The sequence below is a fragment of the Juglans microcarpa x Juglans regia genome, chromosome 5S (assembly GCF_004785595.1).
Source record: "Juglans microcarpa x Juglans regia isolate MS1-56 chromosome 5S, Jm3101_v1.0, whole genome shotgun sequence".
Lineage (NCBI taxonomy): Eukaryota > Viridiplantae > Streptophyta > Magnoliopsida > Fagales > Juglandaceae > Juglans > Juglans microcarpa x Juglans regia.
The window spans coordinates 10,027,135-10,048,462 of record NC_054603.1 but is presented as its reverse complement, the minus strand read 5'-3'; the positions used below and the strand labels follow the sequence as shown (position 1 = coordinate 10,048,462).

Below are 21,328 nucleotides of genomic sequence, written 5' to 3'. Positions count from 1 at the left end.
TATCATTTCTCAATAATCTTTCTTGACAAGACGTGTTTAATTTGGAACTTAGATATATATGGCATATTAAATAGTTGATCTTTACCTCATAGACCAGCAAATATATAGTTAGTGCGTACCTAGCTAACTATGTGATGAGATTTTGAACATCAATTTTGTTTTTCAAATTAATGAAAGCAAAGTAATTAATTATAACGGTGTGGTTTAACACAATTTATCCTTTGTTTTAGTGCACATATTAGGAGAAACTTTTTCTAATCCATCTGTAAAATTCTGTAACTTGAAGAATCAAGAACAGAGAATTTGAAATGTAAAAGAAGAATTGAGAGCAAATTCAATCTGAATTTCTCATTAACTGGAATCAATGAAAATTACATTTACATCATTTCTATTTAAAAACACGTATGCTAACTAACTTGACTGTAGTGATGTCATTACTTGGCACTTTAACTAATTTATCTCAATTGCATTTGGACTTAATTTAGTTGTCATTTGGAAACATCTTTTGATCTTTTCTGTTTAGCTTCCCTTGAATTCAACTCCAAAGCTTCAATTTGAGTTTGTATATTCCAACACCCCCCCTCAAGAGGGGAATGTATATTGATCATTCTCATCTTGCGGATCAAATGATTGAAATTGAGAGAACCAAGTGGTTTAGTTAGAATGTCTGCCAGTTGATGTTTGGATGGAATATGAATGATCTTGATCAAACCTTCTTGCAGTTTTTCTCGGACCAAATGGCAGTCTAGTTGAATGTGCTTTGTCCTTTCATGATTGACAGGGTTTGATGCAATATCAGAAACTGGTTTGTTGTCTGTATAAAGCAAAACAGCTTGTGGATGAGGAATTTTTAAGTTAGCTAGCAAGTAGATCAACTATTGTAGTTCACATGTGGTAGAGGCTAGAGCTCTGTATTCAGACTCGGTTGAAGATCGGCTAACTGTTGAATGTTTATTTGATTTCCATGAGATAAAAGAGTCACCAAGAAGCACTATGAAGCCAGTAATGCTCTTTCTGGTGTCAATACAACCACCCCAATCACTATCTGAGTAGGCTTTAGATAAAGAGGAGAATGGGCAGATAGAAAAATACTTTGCCCTGGTGTTACTTTGATATATCTAAGAACCCTTTCAGCAGCTTGAAGATGATTACTATTAGGATTAGCCATGAATTGACTTAGTGCTTGTACTGAGTAGGATAGGTCAGGTCTAGTTATAGTGAGGTATAATAATAGACCCACTAATCTTCTGTATTGTGCAGGATTTGACAAAGGAGGAGATGAGTCATTTGCACTCAGCTTAAGTGTAGATTCCATAGGAAATGCTACAGGTTTACAACCTGAAAAACTACTATTTTGCAAGATATTTAAGGCATATTTTTGTTGGCATAAAGATATGCCTTTGGTTGATCGAACCACTTTTATCTCCAAAAAATACTTTACTTCTCCCAAGTCTTTGATAGTGAAAGAGTCATGTAAGAACTTTTTGACAGTGACTATATCATCAAGATTATTAGAAGCAAGAATCATATCATCAACATAAAATCAAGAGTGCTATAAAGCTTTTTGAATTATGCTTGATGAATAGAGAGGAATCAGACTTCCCTTGAATAAAACCAAACTGAAGTAGACAGGATGACAGCTTGGAAAACCACTGTCTTGAGGCCTGCTTTAGACCATATAGGCTCTTTTTGAGTTTGCAAACTCTTGGTTCAGTTGGTGAGGAGTACCATGGTGGTAGTTGCATATATACCTCTTCATTTAAATCTCCATAGAGAAAATTATTGTTTACATCAAGTTGATGTAAATGCTAATGCTTAATTGTAGCAATGGATAACAATGTTCTCATTGTTGTCATTTTAGCCACATGTGAGAATGTGTCAAAATAATGAAGGCCTTCTTGTTGGGTGTAGCCTTTTGCTACTAATCTAGCCTTGTATTTATCAATTATGCCAGCAGCTTTGAATTTAACACGATATACCCACTTACATCCAATTGCAATCTTATTTGGAGGTAATATTGCAAGTTCTCATGTTTTATTTAATTCAAGAGCTTTGATTTCATTTGACATGGCTGCTTGCCATTGTGGATAAGAATTGGTTTGTTTGAAAGTCTTAGGTTCAAAAGTAAATGACAAAGCAAAAGTAAAGGCTGTATGTCTAGGAGACAGTTTATGCGTTGAGAGGAAATGAGCAAAAGAGTATGGCTTACCAAAAGAAGGAATGCAGCAACTGAAAGATTTTTGATATGTTGAAGTAGATTGAGCCATATTACCATAATGAAAATGCTGCAGATACGAAGGATGATTCCTTATTCTTTCAGATCTTCGAAGGCTTACAATTTCAGGATTAATTTGTGAAGTAACAGGTACTGAGATTTCAGAAGATGGATTTTGTGAAGTAATAGGATTAGTATGTGAAGTAACAGATGTTGGAATGGCAGAAGATGGATTTTGTGAAGTTATAGATTCTGGAACTTTAGAAGATTGATTCTGTGAAGTAATATGTTCTGGAATTGCAGAAGGTGGATTCTGTAAAGTAATGGGTACCGTGAAGTCATGTATTGGAGGAAAATCAGGAAAGACAAAGGGTGTGTGAGTAGTGTTTGGAATAGAAGGAAAAACATTCTCATGAAATATGACATTTCTGGAAACAAAAGTATTAAGAGTGAGGAGATCAAGCACTTTATATCCCTTGATATTTGGTGGGTAACCAAGAAACGAGCATTTAGAGGCTCTTGGATGAAATTTACCTAGACTGGTGTGGATTGTGCTAGCAAAACACAAACAACCAAAAGCTTTAAAATAGTTATATGCAGGAGATTTGTGAAAAAAGAGATCATATGGTATGTTATTATCTCGCACAGATGAGGGAGTTTGATTTATGAGATGTGTGGCAGTCAATACACATTCAGTCCAGTATGTTAAAGGCAATTTAGATTGAAAAAGGAGAGCTCGAGCAGCATTTAACAAATGCTGATGCTTTCTTTCAACTCTATCATGTTGCTCAGGAGTTTCTACACAAGATAGCTTATTTATTATACCATTTTCTTGATAAAAAGAAGGCATATTTAATTCTTGGCCATTGTTTGTTCTAAGTGTTTGTATTTGAGTATTAAACTGAGTTTGAGCATATGCAATGAAGTTGGCATGTAAAACTCGAGTTTCTGATTTAGCCTTCATAAGAAAAAGCCAAGTAAAACGTGTATGATCATCCATAATGGTAAGAAAGAATTTATAGCCAGAATGAGAGATAGTGGAGAATAGACCCCAAATATCACAATGTACTAATTGAAAAGCTTTATTTGAATTGCTTTGTGATACAGGAAATGATAGTTTCTTTTGTTTAACTAGATGACATATCTCACAAACATGTTTGTGAAATATTTTTACAGAAGGGTTAATAGAACTAATGAGTTTTAGTTTGGCAGAAGATAAATGTCCCAATTGAAAATGCCATATGTCAGGACTAATGGTAGATGTGTTAGCCAAAAAAGAGCTGTTTGAATCAGAGATTTCCTTCTGTGTAGCAGTAAAAAAATTAATGAGGTGGTATAGACCATTTCTGACTTCAGCAAGCTCAATCATCCTCCATTTGCTGAGGTTCTACATTACACATTTAGATTGAAAGGAAAACAAAGCAACATAATTTTCTTTAGTCAACCTAGAAGCAGAAATGAGATTGACATGAAAAGAGGGAACATAAAAAGCATTGTGTAAAATTAAATCAGGGGAGATTTTAACAGTACCAGTAAAATTGATAGGAACTGAGTGACCACTTGGTAAACGGATTGAAGGGGGTTTTGTTGGGATTTTTATAGATGTGAACAGATGAGGAGAATAGATCATGTGATCTATTGCTCCAGTATCTAATATCTAAGGAGAAGTATGATTTAAGGAGGCATTAGCTAAACAAAGAATGGGGTTATTACTGATGTAGAGGCAGTGTTACCTGATGAGATATTCAGCTTGTTGTTGATCAACAAGGTTCTTCAACACTGCACAGGTACACTTTTCCATAAATCCACAATTACAAGTTAGAAGGGGATGATAACTAATATATTCATCCCATAGTGCTTTGAAAACACTAAAATACACAGTGATTGAATTCGAGCCTAGAGAAATAGAACTTGAGGATTTTTCCAAGGCGAATACTCTTGGACCATCATTACGCAGGTATCGAAACTTTAATTCATTCCAAATGTCAATAGCATTGTTGAAATAAAGAAGACTACCTCGAATCTCCTTTGCAATGGAATTCATTAGCCAAGAAAGCACAAGATTGTTTGCCCTTAACCAGGCAGTCTTAAGTCGAGCATTAGTAGGACTAGGTTGAGGCAAACTCCTATCGATGAAGGCAACTTTGTTCTTGACTGTGAGAGCAATTGTGATGGATCGACTCCAAGCCACATAGTTGTCACCAGAAAAAATCTCAGATACAAGAAGAGCTCCAGGATTATCAGATGGATCCAGATAGTAGTAACTTAAGGAATCATCAGATGGATTTCCCAAAGGAGGAGAAGAATTATTAGAGGATTTTGCCATATAAGCATAAGAAAGAAAGCAAGAATTGTGTAGAAAGAATCAAGAAGGCAGCAGAATGTTTATGGATGATGATACCATGTAAAATTCTGTAATTGAAGAATCAAGAACAGAGAACTTGAAATATGAAAGAAGAATTGAGAGCAAATTCAATGTGAATTTCTCATTAATTGGAATCAATGAAAATTCCATTTACATCATTTCTATTTATAGACACATATGCTAACTAACTTGACTGTACATATGTCATTACTTGGCACTTCAACTAATTTATCTCATTTGCATTTGGACTTAATTTAACTGTCATTTGGAAACATCTTTTGATCTTTTCTGTTTAGCTTCCCTTGACTTCAACTCCAAAGTTTCAATTTGAGTTTGCATATTCCAACATTGTAAAAATATCAAGTGTGCATTACATGATTTATTTTAACTTTCCATTTAAAAAATTGTCATGCATGCATCGACTTTTCATTTAAAAATATATACTTCTGACATACTTAAAGGACATGCTGTAAAAACACGAAAATACATGCTAGAAACTAGAATTTGAATAGCAATATAGAATACAAAAATGGTGAGAATGTACTTGCGGAAGCCATGTTTGGAGAATGCAGATAGACAGATCTTCTCCTCCTTGCTCCTCACAAAAATATCAGCTATCAATGGGGCAAGCCAATAGATATATGGAGAGGAAGAGGGACCTAGCCTCTTATAAAATAAAACTTATGGAATCCTCCCATTAAGGACTCAAATTCCAATGGGTCTATAAGAATTCCAGAATAAAGACCCTTGAGTTTCCAGGCTTACATACGTAATTTTACAATAATATAAATAGGATATAATCCTATATTACTAAGGTGCAATAAACTCCAAATGATCACTCAACTTAATGGGTTAAAACAAAATACCATTGTGAGCTATATATATATGTCTAACCCGTTTTATAAAACATACAATCAAATGAAGCCCATATTTAAAATTATTCTAACACATGCACGTAGAAAAATATAGCCAGAGTTGAGATAATGCAAGCATTATGAGAACCATCATGATATATATAGACAAGAGGGTTCATTTTAATACTTTTTATCTTCGTAACTCAAAAGTTTTCTTTCCACAGAATAATTGAAATGGCCAGATAAGGGTCGGTCAAATGCTTGTATATTGCCAATTAATGTATATATATAGGCATGAAGATCATGCATAGAGTACACCATTTCTCGGATGACACCATGTTGCAATCAAATGAACGTGCGCATGGTTTTGAGATAGAATATAAAGTTTAGTACGTACGGAGATTAGTGGATATATAACTTGGTAAAGAAACGTCTAGCAATATATAATAATAATCTATATTATAAGAAAATTCAGTTATTTTTAAAAAAATAATTATTTTTAATTAAAATAAATCTATTTTCATAATAAATAATTATTTTTGTTATAAAAAATATCATAAATATCTATTTTTATTATAGTATAATCTCATTCTTCTTCTCCAATCTCCAATATGAATGTAGGTTCATGAACCAGGACAAGTAATAACTCATTATAAATGCTTGACCAAGAAAGAAAAAACAACTTGAAGTGGAAAAGTCTAGCTAGTATGTACGTAAGACACAGTACTACTTTAATTAGCAATGCTCAGATCTAGAGATCAGAGACAAATAACACACAAATACAAAGAACCACCTTAATTATATATATGCATGGTTGATGGTATGTGTTTGATTCCTATATTAAGTTGAGTTCAGTTAAGTATGATCTAATTTTAAGATGAATTTAATATTTAAATACTTAACTTTTAAATTATTAAATTGATCCTAACTCAAAATTTTTTTATACGTGGGACTTATAATCTTTTTCAATTTAAAATATTTTTATAGGTGGGATTCACAATTTTTTTTAATTTTTTTATAAAAAGTATTAAATTCATCTTAATATTTAAACATATTTTAAACTCAATTTAAATGAACCCCACATAATTTTATCCATTATTTAACTAATTACTACTATTCATAAAAAATTTAATTAAGCTAAACTCAATTTAACTCTAAACACAGCCGTATTCTTTACTTGCCTAGGAAAAGAACGGTACTTATTGCAAACAGACCCACGAATCGGTACCTTAATTTATAATAAGTAGCTAATTAAAATTTACAGCATGAAACACACTAGATTAGTTTATTTAGATTTTATGTAAATCGTAAAATCATCATTTGCTTTAAAAGTTTATTTTCAATAGATGGTTTAACATGTTGAATATTTAATTAAATAGAATAGAGTCAAAGTTTGAATAAAGACTTCCGTTTTGATATCATATAAAATTATGATTTATACTTCTAAAAAGTTAAGTTAATGACAAGATATAAATTTAATCATTAATTATTTAATATTCTTAACATAATCTATTCTAATTATTTTATTCATGATCTTTACTTATAAAAAAAATTATATTATAGATCTTCTTGAAAGACCCAATTAGAATGGTATATTGCCGTAGAAGAAAGAGAAGAAAAACACATGCATGGCTTTTCGTGTATAAGTACTTGCAGCGGGCCGGTATCCGCACATTATTCTCTATATATATATAGTGTTCACTTTTGGTTGCTTAATTTATATTTGTGCACTGTTGTCTGATCAACATACATCGTTGCGTTTGGATAGTGATCTCATATATTCTATAAATGATAATAACAAAATATTAAATAATATCGAAATATTCTCGCACAAACTAGCCCTAAAGATAAGATAGTTTGAAGAGGGTCAAGTCTCGAATACCTAAAAGTGGATTTGCTCATGATACTTTTCAATGGAGGCAACAATCTCCTGATTTTCTTTCTAATTGTTTAACAGTTGATGCTTTCGGTATTATTAGTGTCTAATCTTAGTGGCTGTTATCACTCTGTAATTTGTCGAGTTTATACAAATGACTGTTGGATTTCTCAACAAAAAGAAAAAAAAAAAAAAAAAAGTGGATTTGCTTAATCTTACCTGCACAATCCGAGTGCATGCACATATATTCCTTTCTTTTACCTACACTCTGCTGTGACTAGAAATATGAAAAGTAAAGCACAAGATGGAGAATAGTTTGGTGTCTGCACACTAAACCAATAGTGTTGTCCTTTGAGGCAGAGACGATGCTTTGATATTGCAGCCTGCACGGATGCTGTTGACAGTTGTCTGGTTTCCATAGCTGGAGTGTTCATCATGATCTGCATATCTGTTAACATCTCCCGACAATCAAATGGGTGGGACACACCTTTAGTTTGTCTTTTTATATAAGTAGTAGCTAGTAATCGAGCATGGGTTAGTAGTAAAGATGTCTGTAATCTGTTGAGAAGTGGGAATGCAAATTAAGAAAGAAAGAAGATGATTAAGACGAGGAAAATTAGATGCTTGAGAAGAGGCCGGATTGTCTGGGATCGTCACTGTCTTCCCCCGCTTGCAGGACACTATTTCAGCTGCCGGCCTTCGCTTGAAGGTGTGTCCTACGTACGTAGACATGAGCTATAATATTATTGCATGGTTGCTATATATACACGAAAGCACGTACCGCGTGCGCATGCATGATCACATTTTCTTTCCAAAATTTGTATGCGACGTGAAGTCCTATGATGTATAGGTATTCGTCTGCCACGTACGGTCCCATTTAGTTAACATATTCAACTTAGATAAATTCAATTCAGTCTAATTTTAAATTAAATTTAATATTTAAATATTTAATTTTTAAATTATTAAATTCATCTCAATTTCAAACTTTTTTATATGTGAGACTCACAATTTTTTTCAATTCAACACTTTATTACACGTAGGATTAATAATTTTTTTTTAACTTTTCATAAATATATCTAAATTTATATTAACATCTAAACATATTTAAATTTTAAACTCATCTTAGATAGATTCTATAAAACTTATTATATTCTCTCAACTTATTATTATTCATAAAAAACTCAACTCAACATTTAAAGACAACATAATCATTCTTTTTTATTCATGTTTTAGTTTTTCTTTTATAATCGACAATTAGCTAGTTCCCTAGGCTCTAGCTATGTCGGTTCATAGTCTTTCCTACGTTGCCATGACAAAACAATAATTTAACGATGATCAAAATGGAAAGATTGCACCAAATATTTCAGACCATTAATAGTGATTAAAAATAACTAAAAATTCAAATAATGCAGACCTTATTAATATAATTGTACGAGACAAATATGTTCTTGACACTAATGTCGGTTTGGAATTACAATTATTTTCAGATATTTTTAAATTATTTTATTACTATTTATAAATTATTTTTTTATTATTATTTATCAAATATTCTACCTTATTTACTTTTAAGAAACTTCTTAACTCATTTCATCTAATTATTATAATTTTTTTAAATTTTTATATAAAATAAAATAAATAATTTAATTTTTTTAAATCTTAAAATAAAAATAATATTAAAAAATATATTTTAAAAATATTTTATTTAATTTTTTAAATTTAAATTTAATTTAATATATTTCATCTCATCCATAAAAATAAATCACCCTAACAAAATCATTATTGCATGCAGATCGATGGGACTACTTAAGAAACTGACCATATGGTACATTTATTTGTCCCCATAAGCCAGTTGGTAGTTTGAATATCAACGTCAATCCAAACGGATGAGTGGTGGACATGCCTAGCTAGCTAGCAGCTTTATGGTCATCAATGAAGTGGTGTCACCTCGTTATTTCCAAGTCGATGGCAGTGTTTTCCTTCCGTCATTCAGGTTGCTCAATTAGTCCAAACCACAGTAATAACCTGCATGCATGAGTTATACTGATACATCGTCTATGGTATTTGCGTGTTGTAGAGTTAATTATGTCCATATATAAAAAAGAGTATTAATTAAAATATCAATATATTTTTTTATGTAAGTTGATGTGACAGACTTTAATATCAACGGTATCTTTAGCATATCAATTAACAGTTATGCAAATAAATTTATTTTTGTTAGCGAAACATCGGACATGATTATATATACATATGAACATTAACGTTGGTGCAAATTCAATCACATAATTCTCGTAGCACGATCAAAAAGTTGTTGTCGGGTGCTATATATGGCTAAGGATAATGTCACACTATCCATTGCATTATTCATTCAGAGGTCCCATGCTGCATATTCACTAATCTTATATATTGGAGTGATGCTAGTGTCCCGTCTTGTTTTAAACGTTGGATATGTTTATTAGTATAAATTTTATATTTTATATTTTATATTTTAATATCTTTTTAATATTTTTAAAAAATAAAAAATAAAATATCAATATATTAAAAATTACTTTCTTATTTATTAAGTAAAAAGAATTAAATTTACGTACTAACATTTTCCTATATAATTAGTAGTGTTCAGGGAGCTGTTTATAAATGTACTTTTGTCTTGGAAGGACGTAATGCATCGACAACTATGGGGACAACTTCCAGGAAAATAACATCAAACAACTATGCTTTTGAGTAGACGTAAAATCAATTCGGGGATGCTAGGCCTACCGACAATGTAAGTGTTTGGATAATGATAGTACTATACTTTTACTATTTATTTGATTTTTTTTTAATTTTTTATTTTACTTAAATCATTTGAGAAAGTGATTATTAATAAAATTATATATTTTAAAAATTTTTTCATGTTAAAAAAGTACTTAAAATAAAATGACAAAAAATAAAAAATTTTAAATATACTATAAATAGTAAATAAGTAGTAAGTAGATAGTAACCTATCATTACCCTTCATTTATTTTTTTATGAAAGAGACCAAGGACCTCACAAACAAATATCTCAAGACTTTTAACTACAATGCATCCACTTGCCCGGTTTCTAGTGGTGGCTTACCTTCAAAATGTCTTTTAAAACGATTTCCTCTTAGTAAGGCTTGGATAGAGATTAAAAAATTAATCTTAGAACCTTTTTTTTTCTTTTTTTCCATCACATTTGTACTGTATTAGTTGTTTTGGGATAATATGTTGGAACCCCACCCCTCTAACATATATTATTTTTTTATTTTAATGAAATTTGTTTGCTTACAAAAAAAAAAAAAAAAAGTAAAAAAATACATTCAGGTTAATGTGTCGAAATCCATAGCATTTTCCTTATATATATATAATATAATGGAAAAATAAATAAAATAAAACACTTGTCTCGTTTGGATACATACGAGAAGTATTTTATTTTATTTTATTATTATAATTTTTTTAAATTTTTATATAAAATATAATAAAAAATTTATTTTTTTTAAATTTTAAAATAATAATAATATTAAAAAATAATATTTTATTCAACTTTTAATTTTTATCTTAACTCATTATTCAAACCGTACCTAAATGAACATATATAGTATAGAGTTTTAACTTGAGAAGGAGAAATAGGATTTTTTTATTTAAATACACATGAATATGACTGGTAGGCTAGAATTGATAAATTAATCTTAGAAACAAAATGTGCAGTGACTAAGAATATTTTAAATAATTTATGAATAATAATAATAATAAATAATAATAAATAATTTATGAATAATAATAAAACAATAGGATAATATTTGAAATCAATCAGTTATGTTTTTAAGATCCAATTGGCCATGGTACTAAGTTCTAACTTATGCTTGCATTATTGCATGCCGGAATGGCCAAAATATATAAATATATATATATATATAAATATATATATATATATAAATATATATATATATATAAATATATATATATATATATATTATATATATATATATTTCTGTCTCAGTGTATTGATGACGCATTGATGCACTTCAGAGTACATCAAAGCAAAGCTAGAGATAATGGGTTCGAATCACGGAGGGAGGTGGGATGGACTTGATCAGTCTGTATAGCTAGGTCCTAAATTATAGGATCCCTCCAATTATGTACCGGAAGTCTCTCTCACCCTTTCTTTTTAAGAAAGACGATCTCTCTCATATTGTGGGGGTTCCAAACTTTCAAGCCCTGTTTGAGTGCCCCCACGTTAATACGTTCTGCAAATCTCTAATGTCAATCTCCAAGTACCCTTCCCACCAGACCATCACGTGGTCTTCTCGTACATGTCTGAGGTGACCTCTTTACCAAAACGAAAACCTTCTCTTTCAAGCAACTCCAGACTCCAAGTGCCCTATTTATAACCTCTTTTCTCACCCTTTTCTCTTCAAAATTCGTTTCTTCCTCTCCTCTCTTCTCTTCTCTTCTCTTCTCTCCTCTCCTCTCTCGCAAACCAAACCAATTATTTAGAACCTCTCTTGCCTTCAGTCATCTGAGAGACTGCACCCAAAGCCATGACTGCTGCTTCAACTCCACTCAACTCTAGTAGTTGGGCAAAAGCCCAGATGCCTCGCCCCACTTATTTGGGCTTTCCATCGTGGTCTATCTACCTAAAGAAGCCCAACAATAGTAGAGCAAGCATTGTTAATAGCGTAAACAGTGCTTTGCATTCTTACTCGGTGCTTCATTTCCCAAAACAGAGCTCCCGGCAACCATTAATTTCGAAACCTGACAGCTCTGTTCAACTCAACACCAATCAATTTCCTCCACAGTGGAATTTGCTACAAAGAGCTGCTGCCATGGCCTTGAACATGGCCGAAGGCGTGTTGCTTTCCCTCGAGCGCCAACACCCACTTCCCAAAACCTCGGACCCGAGAGTTCAGATTGCTGGAAATTTCGCTCCCGTACCCGAACAACCTGCTATGCACTCACTTCCGATCACCGGCACAATCCCCGACTGCATCAACGGCGTTTACCTCCGAAACGGAGCCAACCCTCTATTTGAACCTGTCGCTGGCCACCACTTCTTCGACGGCGATGGCATGGTTCACGCCGTCACCATTCATGGCCACTCCGCCAGCTACGCGTGCCGGTTCACCGAGACACAAAGATTCGTCCAAGAGCAAGAACTCGGCCGTCCGGTCTTCCCAAAGGCCATAGGTGAGCTCCACGGACACTCTGGTATCGCACGCCTTCTTTTATTCTACGCTCGAGGGCTTTTCGGACTTTTGGACAATAACCATGGCACCGGAGTCGCCAACGCCGGGTTAGTGTACTTCAACGACAGACTGCTCGCCATGTCGGAGGACGACTTGCCATATCAGGTAAGAGTCACTACCTCCGGGGACCTTGAAACCGTAGGCCGATACAATTTCGATAACCAGCTCAAGTCCACCATGATTGCTCACCCAAAGGTCGACCCAGTTTCCAAAGAGCTCTTTGCTCTCAGCTACGACGTTGTCCAGAAACCGTACCTCAAGTACTTCAAATTTTCTCCTGATGGAAAGAAGTCCCCGGACGTTGAAATTCAAGTGCCGGTACCTACCATGATGCATGACTTTGCAATCACCGAGAACTTTGTGGTGATTCCAGATCAACAGGTGGTGTTCAGGCTGAACGAAATGATTAGAGGTGGCTCTCCCGTGATTTACGACAAGAACAAGAAGTCACGGTTCGGAATTCTCTCAAAAAATGCCCGTAATGCTTCAGATATTGTCTGGGTCGAGTCCCCAGACACGTTTTGCTTTCACTTGTGGAATGCCTGGGAGGAACAGGAGTCTGAAGAGGTCGTGGTGATCGGCTCATGCATGACACCGCCGGACTCTATTTTTAATGAATGCGATGAGAGCTTGAAAAGTGTGCTCTCTGAAATCAGGTTCAATTTGAAGACTGGAGAGTCGGCGCGGAGATCGATAATTTCGGCCTCCGAGCAGGTGAACCTAGAGGCCGGGATGGTGAACCGGAACAAGCTTGGGAGGAAAACAAGGTATGGTTACCTCGCCATTGCTGAACCGTGGCCAAAAGTGTCCGGGTTCGCCAAGGTCGATCTTTCAACTGGGGAGGTAAAGAAGTATATATACGGCGATAAAAGGTACGGCGGAGAGCCATTTTTCTTGCCAAGAGACTCCCATTCAGAAAAGGAAGATGAAGGGTATATTCTTACTTTCGTCCACGACGAGACGACATGGAAATCCGAGCTTCAGATTGTGAACGCCATGAATTTACAGATAGAAGCTTCAGTAAAGCTACCTTCGAGGGTGCCGTATGGTTTTCATGGCACGTTTATAGACTCAAAAGACTTGACAAACCAGGCGTAGAGTACCGCAATGAGAATGATCACAGTAGGATCCCCAATCTTGGAGATTATTCCCCGAATACTCTGCTGCATGGCAAAAAAATTTTAAAACCCTACAACCTTTTACTTTCGGTAATGTTTTTACTCTGATCGTAATTTTGATGAGGACTCTGCAGCTTGAAGCTTTTGGAATGAAGGTAGCTAGGTTTCGAGCTCAGCTGGTTTCTGTTTGCTTTTGGTATGTATGGAAGATTATAGATCTTCCTCTTGTTACGTACGTCCGGCCCACAGCTTGCAAATAGTAATAGTAATCTTGTATGTACGTCGTACTGTACTTGTGTTTACTTATAATGTGGATCGATGTTCTACATTAATGGAGGTTTGTTTTTTGCTTGAAAACATATACTGCATGCATTAATAATCTCCATGTTTACGTACAACGACTAGCTGTGGAGCTCATTATATATTAGCTAGCTAGGTTAATTGAGGAACCTGAACGTACGTTGAAGGATTAACCAAAGTTCGATCTACATGGGAGTGCATATATAATACACATTAACTAGCTTATATATTTAGTTTTAGTGCGTGGAGAAAACAAGTGGAAAGTACCATTGCGTCATTTTCAACCCTTTTTTAAGTTTGTCATTTTTATTGCATGTTTGTGGCCAAAAACTAGTACTGTCGTTGCAACAAAGAAATAAAGGCAAAACGCTCATGTACGTACTTGCACTAGCTAGCGTTTCCCAACGTCATGCAGGAATATCATGCGCAGTGAAATGATGCATTTTCAAATTACTAATTTGACGCAAGGAATTATTATTTACAATGTGTTACTAATTCAATCCATGAGAAGATCATTTGCTGCATGCTTTTGGTGATTTTGTTGTTGTTCTAATGTACGGTATAGTGTATAGTTAGTTTGGATGTCTGGAGGCTGGGTTTGGTTTGCTAATTAGTTTTGAATATGTGTAACTCCATGTGTCAAGATGTAATCACGTTTCCTCCATAATAAGTGAGGGTTATCAATAAAATTTAAGTACCGTATTCTTCTTAAAAAAAAAAATCAATCCTTGAATTGAGAAAAATATTAAGAAAAAAAAACTAATAAGTACACACCTAATAAACATGCATTAGTAATAATAAATCTTCACATAAAAATTAAAATGATTTGTAGCTACTGTCTTCTCTTTTTTTCATGCAAAGAATATCTGCTTGCAAAAGCGTGCCTGCCAATGGCATGCATGCTTCATTAATCTCTGAATCGTGACTTAGCTTATTAATTAATTCCCTCGATCATATGTAACTAATTGATTATTGATCATTTAGAAGTGAATCGTGATCACTGCTATATTTAATCAAAGTGCATGTCCTCTGCCCTCTATTCATCCGCGCGACGTCTGATCCACTCACTCGGCGATGCATGCGCGCATGAGAGTTCAAGCTAGCTAGCTAGCTAGCTGCATGCACCGTACCTGATGATCTGGTGCGCGCAGCGCAGATGATCAACTGCAAAGGAAATTAAAAAAATTTCGTTGTTGTGCTCATTTATCTCCTTAGCACTATCAAATCGAGTCATCTTAATTAGAGTTAGAATAATGATGCTCGTGTATATACACATGCATATACATGAAACGTGCACGTCGTAGCAATTGGCCAATGTCTAGTCTTGGCTAGCTACCTAGTAATTATATAAATTAAGAGTCGTCCAGAGTAGCCCGCTCTACTTGACCACACGTTGATTTTGAGTTTTATTTTTTTTATTTTTCTATTCATATTTTTTAATATATTTAAATATTTTAAAAAAATAAAAAAATATACGAATACACTTAAAATCACTTCCTTAATCACTAATAAAAAATAAAATATTTTTTCCAGAGCGGTCAAGTAAAGCGGTACACTTTGGGAGGCAAAGTAGTTTTTTCCATAAATTAAATCAACATTTCTAAAAGTTCTTATTTAAACTTGAAAATTTTAAACGTAAAACTTTAATGTGGACTTTATAACATATATTGCTCATTTAATTTTGTCAAAATATTTATATAGATAACAATAAATATTTTATTATATATAGGCAGCTACTTCGTACATCCATCATTCTCTCAAACTGGAACAAGAATTTGGAATCATTTTACGGCCGTAAACCTATTTCGGAAGCCGTTAAATATAATCTCGTTGGTATAGTTTCCCCGTCATTTAAGAGCCTACTTTGAGAGGATCTCTAATTTGTGAATTGAGGCCTACGAAAATAATTTAAAATCATGAGGATGTTATATTTTAACATGAATTAAATTATCTAATTTTATTTATTTTTGAAAAGAATTATAAGTTTTTTCACTTATCATGCATATATATATATACTAGTTGTGAATAACCTGCAATGCACGTTTTCCTATTGACTAATATCCACAAAATGTAAAAATAATATGTTTTTTTAAATAAAATTAATTAGTCAATAATTTAATGCACAGGAGCAGAAAAATAAATTTTAACAAGTAGCATAATGATAACAAAATGTTACAGTAATATGAGTAGTATGAAAATTAAAAGATTTTAGATATTCTAGTAATAGTTTTCTTAGCAAAATATATGAATTGTAGAATTCAACCATACTACTCAATGACCCAGGAAGCACTAAAAAAATGCAGTCTTTTATTTCTATATTGTTCTCACATTTTTTCATCATTAAAGTAAGTTTCTTCTATTTTGGAAACTCCAAAAATATTATAATAGTAGAAAATCATTTTATTTAAATGATTTTAGTTAATTAAGAATATTATGAGATTTAAATTATATTAAAATTTCTAATTATTTATATGATTTTCTTTTTGTTTGACACTTTCTGAGCCGCTTATACCCCTATGTGACCTGTTATAATTACGGTTGTGCCCTCTTGTGTTTTGCTTTTCGGTTTCTTTCACAGCATTTCCCCGCACTTTACCAAACCTAAATCTTCCTGTGTTAATAATAAGGTTGATGGTGACCTTATTATTAGTTTAAATAATATTCTACCTTAATTCATTTTAATATTTTTAATTAAGTTAATGTTTATGCATTTTTAAATCAATATTTTAATTTTTCACGTTAGATCGTTTTGAAGATCGAAGACAAAGGGACTGGGTTAAAGACCCCTCTTTCGACTCTTCCTTCTCCCTCACTTCTCCCTCCCCTCTCTCTCTCTCCTCCCTCAACTCATGCGTACGCGGTACGCTGCCCTCTCCAAGCTGATTCTTCCTCTGCCCAATCCGGCGCCAACGTGCACTGGTGAGCTTCACCGCCCCTTCCACCGGCACCACCTCACTCCGACGAGTCCCCCCACACTGGTCTCCCTCTCTCACGCTCTCTCTTCCTCTCTTTGGGCTTGATGTTGCTGCACCGCCGTGCACCATCCTCCGCCGCCACCACCTCCACGGTAGCCTCCCCTCCCACCGGCCATCCCCCTCCAGCGAGCTCGGCCTCCATCTCCTTGCTGGTTGCCACCACGAAGTCCACCTCCCTCACGCACGGGTTCTCCCACTTCCATCGCCGTGCACCACCACCCACGGTGTCCAGGCACCGTCATGAGCCTCCTCTAGCCACCATCGACCTACCCCAACCACCCATGGCCCTGATCTAACCCTCATGCATGCCCACTCTCTCTCACTCTCTCACGGACCCTCCCTCCTTCCCAAGCTCTAGCAGACGACCCTGATTTGTGATTTGTGTGGAAATCTGTGTGTTGATTTGGTGATTTGTGTGGTGATTTTTTTATTTTATGGTATTTTTGTGGTGATTTTGTCGTGGTTTTGCTGTGAGGATGTAGAGAGGGACGCGGATTGTGGTGATTTTACCGTGGTTTTGCTCTGAGGATGTAGAGAGGGACATAAGATGGAAGAAGAAAAGCATAAAACACGTATTACTGTTCATTACTGTTTATGTCACTGTTCATTACTGTTCACATTTATAGCGGCTTTTAGGGATAAGGGGATATATATTTATGCACGCACTTTCTATCTCGGCCATCATCATTATAATAAATTTATAACAATATTTTATCCTATTTTAGACCCTATTTTAATTTTTTTTCTAAATATATATATTGAGGCAGCGTCGAGATAGATATCTCTGGATGAATAAATCTTCACAACCTCCTCACACTTTACACTCCACATTTATTTTTTAATTTTTATTATTTTTTTCTTTTATCAAATATTTATTATATGAATAATGAATAGAAAATTTGAAATAATTTAAAAAGAATAAACTCAAAAAAAATTTAAAAAAAAATTAAAAAATTAAAAATTTAAAAAAATGTAGAATGTGGAGTGTGGGAGGTTGTGTAGCAAAACTCATATCCGGATTGTTAGCTGCAAGTCTACAACTTTTAGATCTAGTACGATTTGAAATGAGATGAATTAAGATAAAAGTTAAAAGTTGAATAAAATATTATTTTTTAAAATTATTATTGTTTTAAAATTTAAAAAAATTAAATTATTAAATATATTTTATACAAAAATTTAAAAAAATTATAATGATAAAATAAAACATTTGTTATATCCCAACCTCAAAATTTAATATATAAAAAATTTTATTCATCATCTTCACACTACACATTAATACATAAATTTTTTATTTTTTTTATTTTTTCTCTTATCAAATATGTGATCTATGGATGATAAATAAATGAAATTAATTAGTTTATAAAGAATACAATTAAATTTTTTTAATAAAATAAATAAATAAATAAAATAAAAGTAAGTATAATATGTGACGTGTGACGATGATAAATATCAACTGTGGAAATTTCTACATTTAGAAGAAGATCAAAAGAAGAAGAAAAAAAAAAAAAAAAGGGCGAGAACTTCTATCACACCAATGTTGAAAACATACATGGTACTTCACGTGAAAACCCAGACAAAAAGCTGAGAACCAGTAACCAAAACTCCAAGAAAAATGTCACACCAAAGGAAAGGAAATAACATCAGTCAAAGCTGTCAGATAGGAAGAGAAAATGTATACAATTAAGGAGATGTGGGTAAGTGAGTAGGAATTTTTTTCATTAAAAAAGTCGGAGTGGTACTTGGAGGTAGCGATTTATAGACTCCGCTCTTGTATATATTTTATAAAAGAAAAATTATGGGGAGAAGCCACTGTAGTGGGTGCAGCTGCTGCACACACTATGTGGCATAAGTCAAATGATGAAAAACATCCTATAATATTTATCTCCCAAATTCGAAATTACTGTAGACTGAAAGAGTTGATGAGAGAGAGGCGATATGAGAGAGAGAGAGAGACCGTGATGTGAGAGAGTGACGATGAGAGAGAGAATAGAGGAGACAGAGAAACGATGAGAGAGAGAGTCGATCTGATGAGAGAGAGACGATGAGAGAGAGAGAGACTGAGATGAGTGAGAGAGCTCGAGATGAGAGAGGGAGCGGAGATGAGAGAGAGAGAGAGTCGATCTGATGAGAGAGAGACGATGAGAGAGAGAAGATGAGAGAGAGAGAGATTGAGATGAGTGAGAGAGCTCGAGATGAGAGAGGGAGCGGAGATGAGAGAGAGAGTCGAGGAGAGAGAGAGCCCGAGATGAGAGAGAGAGAGATGATGAGAGAGAGAAATCGAGATGAGTGAGAGAGCTCAAGATGAGAGAGAGAGACGGACGATGAGAGAGAGAAACGATGAGAGAGAGAGAGAGAGAGAGATGATGGACTGAGAGAGAGAAGCCATCTGGTGCAAAACCAAAAAAAAAAAAAAAAAAAGACATGGATATGAAGCATCCACGTGTGTGCACACACTACAGTGGATTCTATATAGAACGACTCTTTATAAAAATATATGTATTTTTTATATATTAATTATATATATTATATAATTATAATTTATATTCTTAGTTAATTTTAATAATATACTAAAATGAATAAATTATTATACTATAATATAAATATACTAAATTGATTAATAATAGTTTAATATATGTAAACATCATAAAAAAAAAACTCACTATAAGAAATTTTAGTTTTAGGGATGAAATTATTAGACACGTCTCAAAAAAAGGATGACTTTGTAAAATCGTTTGAACGGTTTAAAAGACGTTGGAACCACATTTTTTGTGATGAATTAGGTTGTCTCAAAACATTAAAACCGTTCAAATGGTCAAAACTATGTTCGAACCTGGAATTAATGTTCGTTCAAATGCTATGTAATTGGTTCGAATAGTAATATTGGCAGGAAAATAATTTATTTTGGCGGAGAAAATTTAAATCTATTCGAATGGTAAAGATTTGGTGGGAAACGTTGGCGGGAAGGCTGCAAGCTCGTTCGAACACAATATTTTTGCATTCGAACGAAACATTTACTGGGAAATTAAATTAAAATTGGAGGGGATTTTTTTAAACCTTGTTCGAATGGAGCATAAAATATTTACGAATTCATAAATTAATTTTATGTAATTAATGAAAAAATATTTTAGTGATTTTTTAGGTTAATTAAATATTACTTATAATGTCATTTTTTACATTAATTGCATCCAAAAAATATAATATATGGCGGGAATATAATGTATGACTATTTGAATATTTAAATTAATTATACAAAATACAAATAGTCATGATTGTCGATACAAAAAAACATATTTAATGCTAATAAAATATATACACTACTAGGACATATCGTGTAGCACCGCCTCGACTCCAGCAATGTGTGCCTCAATATCAGTCACTCGAGACATAAGCTTCGACTCGGTCTCTGTGAGGGTGACTCGTACTGCATCAATGATCTCTGATGTCTGTGTGCGCATCTCTGCATGCACGATATCTACAATCTCCTCATGAGTAGCACTATGTGATGCACCATGTGTAGATACGTCACCAAATACTCCATGTGCACCTCCTTGAGTGTCGACCACCTCTGTAGTGGGTGCACGAATACAAAATCTGGAGTGTCTGGTGCTACAAGACAAGGTCATTGAGTTGATCGGTCCAATCGGCCCCCAAAGACGCTCAAACTCATCTGGCTTGACTCCTTTTGCTGAAAGCAATCGTGTGAGCATGACTCCAAACGACAATATATCTATCATAAATTTTTTTTATAAGTACAAGCATTATATATATCAAAATGAGTAATTAAGTACACTAAATAAAATAAAACTCTACCTGTCGTAATATAGGTGGCCTCTGATCGAATCCTAGCGAATATATATCTCGCTAGGTCGATAGGCACCCTGCGAGCGACCTGTAACATAAATCGTGCCCGGTCCATGCTCACCTCAGTCTTGTGCAATCAATGATTGATGTTGTTGGCTATTATAATGTTCATATCTTGAAAAAACTAGATAAGTCCACCTGTTTGATGCTCTTGCTCCCATCATAGGAATGAGCATCTGGACCCACAACCAACTGACAAACCTCATGATTAGCAAGACCATCGATCTTATCAGGCATCATAGTATCCTATTTCTCTGCAGTCTCCCTATTGCCTGCAGGTGTAGACTCTCTAGGCACCATGTTAGTATATATAGTGGGCATTCGAGGGATACCTAGAAAATCAACAACTACATCAACTAAAAAGCGTACTGTGACGCCTTGGACGGAGAAATTGTATGTGTCATCCTCCTAGCTGGCACAACCAAGTTCTCTATACAACTTAAATACAATATTGATGTAGGAAACTTTCTTGTCCGTCCCTTCGTCCTTCTGATCGATAATCGGTGTCCAACCACAATCCAA

General features: G+C 34.0%; 3 protein-coding genes across 3 annotated transcripts in view; 1 reads left to right on the top strand and 2 right to left on the bottom strand.

Moving 5' to 3' along the window:
* Positions 1-21,328, bottom strand: part of LOC121267679 — a 69,663-nt gene that overhangs the window by 19,380 nt on the left and 28,955 nt on the right. The window lies entirely within an intron of this gene.
* Positions 3,945-4,541, bottom strand: LOC121267080. Its single transcript, XM_041170958.1, has one exon. The coding sequence runs from the start codon at positions 4,539-4,541 to the stop codon at positions 3,945-3,947; it is 597 nt and encodes a 198-aa protein (XP_041026892.1).
* LOC121267678 (9-cis-epoxycarotenoid dioxygenase NCED2, chloroplastic-like) lies at positions 11,509-14,002 on the top strand. Its single transcript, XM_041171665.1, has one exon. It carries the CDS (start codon positions 11,848-11,850, stop codon positions 13,648-13,650), a length of 1,803 nt encoding a protein of 600 aa, XP_041027599.1. The 5' UTR covers positions 11,509-11,847; the 3' UTR covers positions 13,651-14,002.

What these genes read in the sequence shown, in the direction of transcription:
- LOC121267678 (XM_041171665.1), top strand. Translation starts at nt 11,848, where the DNA reads ATGACTGCTGCTTCAACTCCACTCAACTCTAGTAGTTGGGCAAAAGCC.
- LOC121267080 (XM_041170958.1), bottom strand. Translation starts at nt 4,541, where the DNA reads ATGGCAAAATCCTCTAATAATTCTTCTCCTCCTTTGGGAAATCCATCT.